The sequence below is a fragment of the Dysidea avara genome, chromosome 1 (genome assembly GCF_963678975.1).
Source record: "Dysidea avara chromosome 1, odDysAvar1.4, whole genome shotgun sequence".
In the NCBI taxonomy this organism is placed as follows: Eukaryota; Metazoa; Porifera; class Demospongiae; order Dictyoceratida; family Dysideidae; genus Dysidea; species Dysidea avara.
In genome coordinates, this window is record NC_089272.1 from 33,172,439 (window position 1) to 33,182,636 (window position 10,198).

The 10,198-nt window shown below is 38.9% G+C and overlaps 1 protein-coding gene across 6 annotated transcripts; it reads right to left on the reverse strand.

Annotated features, from left to right (window-relative positions):
• Positions 1 to 2,120: 2,120 nt before the first annotated feature.
• LOC136262308 (uncharacterized) lies at positions 2,121 to 9,160 on the reverse strand. Of its 6 annotated transcripts, XM_066056554.1 has the most exons (4): positions 9,066 to 9,083; positions 8,908 to 9,009; positions 7,542 to 8,371; positions 2,122 to 3,699 (listed from the first exon to the last, which is right to left on the reverse strand). In XM_066056554.1, the coding sequence occupies exons 3-4, from the start codon at positions 7,600 to 7,602 to the stop codon at positions 2,471 to 2,473; spliced, it is 1,290 nt and encodes a 429-aa protein (XP_065912626.1). In that variant the 5' UTR covers positions 7,603 to 8,371; positions 8,908 to 9,009; positions 9,066 to 9,083; the 3' UTR covers positions 2,122 to 2,470. The 6 variants fall into 6 exon arrangements, with proteins under 6 accessions (XP_065912610.1, XP_065912626.1, XP_065912618.1 ...); XM_066056538.1 differs by lacking the exon at positions 7,542 to 8,371 and having other exon boundaries at positions 2,121 to 3,699; positions 9,066 to 9,160; XM_066056546.1 differs by having other exon boundaries at positions 8,908 to 9,152.
• Between the last annotated feature and the right edge of the window lie 1,038 nt (positions 9,161 to 10,198).

The window sequence follows — 10,198 nt, forward strand, 5'->3', positions numbered from 1 at the left end:
CACTGTGTTCATCCATGCAGGGCTTCTTTAACGAAGCTGCTTTCTGAGCCATATGACCTTCACTGACAAGGTGTCCAAGGTCAGGAAGTTGCTTTTATGGTGTACCAGCTAGGCAGATGTGATTGCATTTTACACATAAACAATGGAATCATGGAGAGGAATGATTGAAGAGAGGTGGTCAAAGTTGCTTAGTTTATGAGTAAATAGCTAATACCACTAATAATGCTATGTACAGCAGAATTCTGTGAAAGGAAATGTGACTGCTTTGAACAATTAATGGAGACACACCATACATTGCTTACACATAAATATTACAGTTTTCTTTATGTATGTGCACCAAAATGACGGATGCGTAGGTTTTACAAGGATTGTGTAACCTAGCTCATGTGCTGAAACGACTCTGATAAAGTGAACACACTTCCGTGCCATTTTAATATCTTGCGCCAAACCTAGGCAGTTTATGTTCAGTCTGTCATGTGGTTTTAATAAGTTTAGTCTAAAATGAATTGGTCGATAAAAACAAAGCTGCAAATATATGTCACAGGCAGCTGACTTAAGGATTATGAACTATGAAGCTAACTACTGCTATCGGCTATCCACTTCTTGTATCAGAAGTGGTAGTAACTTGCAATTGCCAGTTACTTTTGTAACTGGTTATACAGTAGCTACAGTAATGATAATTTTAAAAGTCACTGGCTCACCCATAACTATTTGTATATACCCGTGAGCTACAGCTTTGGACTACAGTTACTTTCTGTTCAAATATTGTATATGCCACTAATTACTATCATGCATGTTTGCAGGTTTGATGACCTTTGTATATCATGTGACGTAGCTAACATAATTATTTATGGTTCTTATACTTAGTTGCTGCCAAGTGTTCTGTAAAATATTGTCTTTTCAGTTAGGCACCTTTAAAAATATAAGGAATTAAAGTGCTGAATAGGCGCTGCTATTTGAGGCGCTGCTATTTAAGTAGCAGCGCCTCAAATCCTTTATCTGTTACATGAATCATGGAGACAGCACACAGCAGGAGCGGATACAAGGGGGGCTCTTGACCCCACCTCCCCCCCTCCACAGTATTAGAGCAGTGTGTAGCGAGCTATATATGTAAGGATTTTTATGTACTTTATCAGCGATAAATGCGTAGCTGTTGAGGAGGGCAGCTATTGTCAGCTGGCTGTGACCTTTTTTTTTGGTCTCACCTTACCAAACCGGACAATGTAGTGCCTCAGTTCATTTTGACCCCCCCCCCTTTCCATAAGTCTGGATCCACCTCTAGCTAGTATGAAGTGGTATGCATCCCAAAAACCAAAACTATATAGTTCAGTACAAGTAGGCATGCGTTGTAATGTGACAACCTCAAGTTTTTGTTTAGGGCGTGTCTGCTAAACCACCAACAATTTGGGTAATTAAACACCAAAGGCTGGGTTAAAAGCAATCCTATACTGGTTTTAATTTTATCGGTATACTGGTATTTTGATATTATCGGTTATCATTAAACTCCACATCTATCAGTGCTGCAGCAGCAACTGTAGTGACAAATGTCAATTAACCTTTTGTCTTACCAAGTTCATCCACACTATCATTCATCTATACAGTGTATATACAAAATCAGATCACTGAAACCACATGCCATGTGAGCTGGATTTATGTACATTACCGCTATAATTAATTGTTAATTAATAATATTATGTTTTGACACCAGGAAAAGACTGATTCTCAGACCATGGCTGTTGTGACATTCTGTATTTACATTTTATAGCATTTAATGTACTATATTTACGTATATAACCTGACCAAAATGATGCAGCCATTACACCTGCATAGTAGCTTTAGGAAGCTTGGTAACAGTATGAACAACAGGGAACTAATGAATTTGACTAATTAAGATGCAGCAGGTGCAGCTCGTATACTGTAAAGCCGGCCGGCAAAAAGCTAAAAGTAACAATGACTTGTAGTGGTCCCATTAATGGCATTACACAAAATGGATAAACACATAATTACACTTAGATGGGTTATTGGTTGTAATGTTTGGTCTGCATGTCGATAACTAAAAGGAAGATGAATGTACAGTACTTTCAAACAAACTGAATCAATCACAGATATTCTCACATATATGGTGGGGCTTGTTAAGGCTCACTCCAATACATTGTGATTCACTGTTTTTATTTCACTTTCTGCATCAATTAGCATGGCACTTTAATCAGTGCGTAACTGTGTTTACATTATTTATATTGAACAACTTCACTATCTGAGGAGTTGTTTGAAGACAATACCATCAGCTACAAGTTAGTTCATTGCAGCATGTAACACACAAGGAATCTTATATATCATGACAAGTACTTATACACATTGTATATATCCACAGAAGAACAGTACAGCACTATGCTATGTTTTCATTCTATAGTAGACAGTCCAAAGAGCTAATTATAACATATAAGGGAATATAGGAGTCTACTAATATGATTCAGTCACTGTACAAAAATCCTTTAGTTTTGACAGGAAGAGGTAACTGATCAATTTTGTCAGACATATTCATGGTAGCAGTGACGATAACATTACGGCAAAGATGTTGTAAGCTCTTCGGTCTTGTTCTTAAAATCAACACTTCATAGGATCGATATATGTATTCCTTACCATCCCATGGAACATACAGACATTCATGACTGGGATGAATCTTACCAAGTAACTGTGTGTTGGCTACTCTTCCATGTGGTAAATTAATGGGCACTTTTTGCCATGTCATAGCAGTTGAGATGTCACTACCAGTTACTGTACGACCGATGCATTGATCTTCTTCACTTTCCCAAATATCATTAGTAACTAAAGCATTTTGTGGCACCTCCCCATTAGAATACACACCCCATTCAAAGCCATCCTGATCTTCAATAGTTAAAGCTTCATAGTCACTGTCACAACAATGGTTGCCACTACCACAATAGTGCTCACTACTACCCCAACAAATATGAAGACAACGTTCTGAAGGTACAATATATCCTGGGATCATATCATAGTTATACTCTCCTCTGCCAACATACAACACTTCTCCATTAGGAGCAACACCAGCAGCAATTACATTAGGTGGAAGATGACCATCAGAAACAGTGACCCAATTTATTGTTGGATAAGTGAAATGAGACAACTTTGGAAGTTGGCAGGAGAATAGAAACTGAAAGTTAGCCACTTCAAATATCTCTCCATCATAAGATATGTGAACTTTAAAAGTTCTTATTGCTGTTTGGTGACCTTGTACATCAGTATCTTCATCATACCAAGCTTGTCCTGTTCCAACAAGTGGACCATCAAAATCAGCTGGAAATTTACTTTTATCATAATATCCCACCACTTTGCTCTCCTTGATAACAGGGGCTTCAACTCTGGCAGGAAACAGGAGACATCTATTAGCAACTCTACCTATTGGGGCATACAGTACAGCATCTCTGGGAAAGTAATTAATATCTTTTTCAGTGTAGCTTTTAGATGATTTCCAGTAAAAGACAGTAGAATCATCCTTAGTTAACACCACCTCGTATTCTTCAGCAGTGTTCAATGTTAACTCCTTCTCACCTGAATTATAGTTACAATGTGTAAGGACTCCTTGTGAAGGTGTAATTATTCCAAACACAAACATAGGAAATTCATTCCAGTGCAGACGAGGGATAAACACTTTATATCCCCCAATGTAGACTTTCTCACCTAAAACACAAAATACATTCATGTATACATGCAATTACGTACATAACTGCAACTACAGCACTTATATATACACAGAGCTATTTAAAGTTGTGAGGGTAGAGAAATGTAAAGTGCATGAGTTATTATAATCATAGTTAGTAAGGAAGTGGAGGAAATTCATCTGTCTTTTGAAGGCATGTCCACACGAATCCGAATTAGGAACCGGATGCAAAAGGAATTCAGACAATGTGTATTGAATCCAAATTGAACGTGTCCACATGCTAGTGTCATCCTCCAGACCCATTCTCTGGGGTGGGCACTTATCGATTGGAGATTATAAGCGCCCCCCTCCACAAGACTATCCACATGCATTATCACGTAAATAATGTGTATTATTGAGTTTACTAGTGTGGTAAACGGATAATTAAACGGTTGAGAAAACCGCACCCATTTGCACCAACCAAGAGAACAGTGAGTTTAACGATAGAATGAAAAGAATAGCTGGTAGTAACGCTTATACTTGTGTTTATAACGTACTGGAAGGATTTTTACGAGTACAGTACAAAAGACTGCTGATGGTGCATGATAGATATGGGACCGTTGTTCTTTCAAACTCTAAGGGCTAGCTACGATGATTAAACACTGCTTTGACACGTCCCTGCACTTTTATCACACTGAGCGCTTCTGTATTTCTACCCTGTGTTGTTTACAAAGGTCACACGCAAACATGTCAAGCCCTCATGTGCTAGGTAGCATTGCATTATTATGACGTAGCAAATCCCGATTCGCAGCCAATTCATATTCAAACCATCTGTGGAGGTGGATTCATGTGATCCACTTTCAATTTGAATTGCCTTAATGCGCATTCTGTGTGGACTCGGATAGTCCGAATCAATGTGTATTCAATTCGCATTATTTTTGTCGTGTGGACATGTCTGGAGGGTATCCATTGAATGATTATCCATTTCATAGGCAAGCAACTTGTTAAAATACAAAGTCTTGTATAGAGTTGTTGGATGAGAGCTTGTGATTAAATTTGTGGGCTATTGCAAGCTGAGAAGCACTGAAGAATATGAATATGTAATGGTTAATGGTGGAACTGGTACATAGTTGTATGTTATAAGGAATAAAAACGGAAGAGTGCATATGTATGGACATACTTGTATGATACATAGAAAACTGAGCTTGACAGTCATTGTCACTTGTAAAATCATGTAACACATTTAGTAGGAAGATTGAAGGCAAATTTCATACTCATCAAGTAAATTGTTTATCATGTTACAACTACTTACCTGGGATACTACATATACTTCCATTAGGACCATTCTTTACTGCTAATCTGTTGTGATAGAAAAGGGAGACTAGTTTTTACGTGTAGGTGATATTTTTGGGTAGAAAAACACAATTTTTTATGATTCCTGCTATGCTGTACTACTGATAAACAAGGAGTTTACAATAATTATATCACTTTGACAGAATCCTTAAAGTTTAATCGAAGAGGCAATTCGATCAGACACACCCATGGTAGCAGTGACATTAATAAGATCCATTAAGCTCTTTGGTCTTGCAGTATTTTCAACATCAACACTTCATAGGACCGACAAATGTGTTCCTATATGTGACTTGGTCTGGCAAAACTGGCCTTATCTCCCACAACAGCAGGTTTGATTTTTTGTCACTAACACAAAGCTACATGAACACATTATCAGATTTCACTGTCACAACCAGTCTGGGTTAACTGGTCTGCTTATGCTGGCTGATTTTTTCAAGCCCAGTGGCGAGCTGTACAAGCGGTTTTGGGTCTAAACGGAGCTCTGGCCAACAAGTAGATGGCTATGTGTGGCTGTACAACTCCATGGTGTTGGATAAAGAATAGTACTGTTCAGTTACTTTAATTTTAGCCAGGTTTGAGCCCTGAATGGCCCGTAACTTAGTCTTATTCATCCCTTCGCCTTCACCTTCCTCTTCCATTTTCTTTTATTAACCCCTTGCCCTCCCACCACCCCCTTGTATTGCTCACCTGATACAGCCAAGCCATGGTCAACCTCAGTAAAAAAAACCTATCTAAAATGGTGGGAAACTTGGCTGTTGGCTACTTGTTTACTGGATGGTATTAAGGGTAAGGAATTGGTGAAAAGCGTGTGAAAATTGTGTACACGTAATTAAAGCCATTGGCGAGCTACAACATTTTGAAAACTTAAAACTGGCGTACTTCAATACTTGTAAATAGGCAATAAGCCCGGTTTAGTCAGACCAGGTCACATATTACATACATATATATCTAGGAGAAGCAACCACTCTTCCACATGGTAGATCAATAGACGTTTAAGGTGTATAAATGCCATATACGTAGGTCTATTGTTGGTTAAATATTAAACAGTTTGGTAGTACTGTTTAAGTAGGGATCACCCCAAAACTGATGTACGCTGCCTAAAATGCAGCCTTTAAAAATCATCCTAGAAACATTTTATGCAATGAAAATCACTTTCATGGAATAATAATAGTCTATTTAACATCAAAATTAATACAGCAAAACACTTAGATACAGACTTTTTTAAATCACCAATCTTCGTTTGCCTGCCTGTCCGCCCACCCACCTTCCTGCCTGTCTGACCACAGTTGTGTAAGGCCAGAGGCCAAACAAAGCTGTGCACGGCCACTATTTTATGCCACAATAACAAACTCACTAGTGGGATGTGCCTTTTGGGGTTCTGACGAGTTTGTGCCCTCTTTCCTCTATCTTCTGGTTGTCTTCTTGTTGCAATGAAACCATATTGAGGTGCTAATGTTCCCTAACAACACTTTCCTTGAGCAGTATAACTTAGATGCCGCAAACTTATTAAAGCACTTACGCTTGGTAGATATTGATACCTGTAACTTCACGATGAGTTCAATACCACACCTATTAATGTGATCTTGGTTGATTAATAACAATTGAGCACTGAGACCACACCTCTTTGACACTCTATTTACTCGATCACGATGACACGCCCCATTGTATTGATAATGCTAGCACAACAAAAATATGAAAGAGACACACCCCCTAGTAGGTGAAAGGCTGACTTGAGAGTTACTCTTAATACAGTGTATAGCTGTAGTGCTATAACAAAACACCAAACAAACTAGTACATTAGAAATTATTAATTTAAAAATGAAGTAGGGATCCAAGCAATAAAAAGTTGTGAAACACGAGATGAATGACGGTATTACAGCATAGCTTGGTGGGAAAATCCCTACTTTGGCAATGATTGTTATAACATGCCAATTTAGGGATTTTCCCACCAAGCTATGCTGTAATGTCATTACTTGTTTCACTAGGTTTTATAGCTTGGATTCCTACTTAAATTTTATTAATAATTTTTAATAATTATATCGTTAGTGAACTTCTATAACACTGCATGAAAAGAAAGAATGGTGTCAGACATCTGATGCAACAAAACAATGAAACATACACAATGAAATATGCATTGCTGTTATACATGTAAATTAAATACAGCGGTTGTGCGTAGTTTTTAACATGTCCTGCTCATTACACAGCCCTATACATGTGAAGAACAATTTAACAATTCATGAAGCTATCCTATACCAATCCTCTTATCACAAGTGCTGGAGGTGCTGTCATTTTCAACCATAGAAAATAGCCTCTCATCACCGCTATTGGAAATCATGCATGATCATCTATGGCATTTCCGGTGTGTGCATGGCTTGAAATTAAAAGAATACATTAATTTTTATGATGAAAGTTGAGTTGATGCATTGATTCTGGATCACACCCTTTTTTGAGGGGGTGCTTATAATTGAAAATTGATAAGCGCCACCCCGAGAAAATAGGGTCTGGCCACACGAGTAAATAATCGGCCTACCTAACAGAAAAGCAGCAGAAGCAGCGAATCCCCACACTGCAGTGTGCAGTGGAATTGGCATCTGTGAAAGAGGCTTCGAATCGTACTCCAACTCTTTGTGCTTGTGGGGCTTCCTTCTCTGTAGACCATGTGCTCTTTTGTCCGAAGGGGGAACTACCTTCCCTTCACCACAATGAGATAAAAGATCTCTCTGCTACTCTTTTGACAGAGGCGTGCTCCCAGGTGTGTACTGAATCAGAACTGCAGCCTGTCTACAGTCCTGATGAGTTTCATTTTTCCACCTAAAATACTCAAGAAGGGGCTCGATTGGACATTGCCATGAATGGTTTTGGGGGCAGTTTTTGATGTTCATATTTTTAACTGCTTGCCCCATCTAACAGTTCTTCTTTGTTTTCTTGTAACTTTAAAAAGCATGAGAATATCAAGCGTCGAGCTTACAGTCAGAGAATTCGTGAGGTTAAGCAAGCTTCTTTTACACCTATCATCGTGTCGGCAACAGGGGGATTGGCTCACAGAGCCACTGTTTTCTACAAGCATCTTGCTTCCCTCTTATTGGTTAAGTGTGGTGATTGAATACTCATGGTCCTGGGTTGCTTTGATGTTGTCTTGGTTTCTCTTTGCTCCAATCAGCCATTCAATGCATTCAAGGTGCTCAGCCATTGGCGCTTACTCTAGGGCTCCACCACCAATGGATTTAGTGCCAGTGGAGTCCCGCTTGTCTGAGTAACATACTGGCAGCATTACTCTACTTTTCTCTTTCAGCTAGTTGTCCAGCACGTGTATGTGCCATTCTTTGTGCTGGGGTGGTAGGCAAGGGTAGTCCATTAAGCCTGAGTTGAAAAAAAAACAACAACTAACGGAAATGCAATTGGGATCACCCACCTCCATGTATTATGCCTTGAGTGAAGGAAGGGGAAACAGAGAATGAAATTTTAGGCCACTCCAAATAAATTCTCTGTTTCCCATCCTAGGCTCAGGCATATTTGCATGCGGGCGGGCGGTCCATTTCCATTATAAAAGTGGCAGCCTTTTCAGCCTGGCACAACTGTAAAAAGCTGCATAAAAGCATGCTTAAGCTTGTACCCTCCATTTAAGTTGCAAAATAACACAAATGCGGCACTGCTGACATGTGAGCTAACACTATTATAAGATGGCTTTACTGAACCTGTACACAATGCAAGAATAACCGGAAAATAATGGAAGAATACGGAATAATGGAATATTTTAAGCTGACAGTAATCAGATGCGGGCGGTGGACGGGAAACAGAGAATTTATTTGGAGTGACCTTATTTGGAGTGATCTTGGATTAAGATCGGGATCGAGCTTGCATTATTGACACAAAAGTTTAACTTCACAACCACTCACCGTTTACATTCACTCCTGCACACACCGTTCCAGGGAGAATATCTCCTTTCCTTGTAGGTATCCTGCGATAATTCTTCAGCATCTTTCTTTTACCTTCTTACACTACAGTAGCATTTAAACTAGATTATATTTATTATCGCCTCTCCTATCGCTTTCACCACTTAAGAGGCGTGATCTTCTGTCACTTCGAGGACACTTTAAGCAGAGAACGAAGTAAGCGCGATAAAAAAAGAAGATATCGTTGAAAGTTTTGGCGCCTCTAAAATGTTATTATTTGCTAAGAAGTTTGAAATTCACTGTGATTGCGTAAAATCTATACCGACCTAACTATATGCTTGGGTTACTGGCAAGCAACCTCACCGGTGACGCAGTGACCACGCCTCCATTAAGTTTAGACCTGCCGCTGCAACTTAGAGACTGAGTTGTGGAGTAGAACCGGAACACAGCTGAAAGATAAAGGCATGCAATGTTAAACTTTTTGTTAATTCCAATTAGTTGTATATCAACATTCATTCTTGACCGCTTCAGATATCAGCTATTTCAATTGCCAGTTACTTTCATGGGTGCACTAATTTTACAGCCAAGGGGTTCTTGCATGGATCAAAACTTTAGTATATAGGTAGTTGGATTAAGATTGATTCTTGGCCGCTCCAGATATCAGTTCTTTAAGTTCCAGTTATTTTTATTATTACTTTCATGAAGTCTTTCTCTACAACTGATCATGAGCTATGGTTACAGGTACTTATAGTTTCTTGAATGTGCCTTTTTTTACAGTGAAGGTCTTGGAGAATCAAACATGCATCCATCATCTTGTTTGACAGTGTTATAAAAAAAGACATACCGTACCTGGTCTGGGAAATTTTCTGTATTCAACAGATATGTTTCTGATACCCTACTACATAGCCTTCTTGCTGGTCCCTAGAGGGATGAAAGTCCACTCAATCCAGCTTATCTGCTAGACTTTACAGGGCTTCATCCCAATTATTGTGATCAGCATAACATGTTTCCACTCACCTGTGATCCTTTGTGGCCTGTGTACTCTTGATCATCAATTTTGTTCTAACATTGAGTTTTACATGTGTGAGGTTTTCATTGTACTGTATCCACTGTTTCACTATCTGGCTATATACAGAATTCAATTTTTGCTAGTAGTCTTTTTATTGAATGCCTTATAGGCAGATCTAATGCTAGACATCTTGTTATTACTTTGAATGTTTTGGCAAAGTCACCAGTAACAGTAAGCAGCTGCAGTGAATATGTTACCAAATTAACAGGGAACTAAAAGGTCATG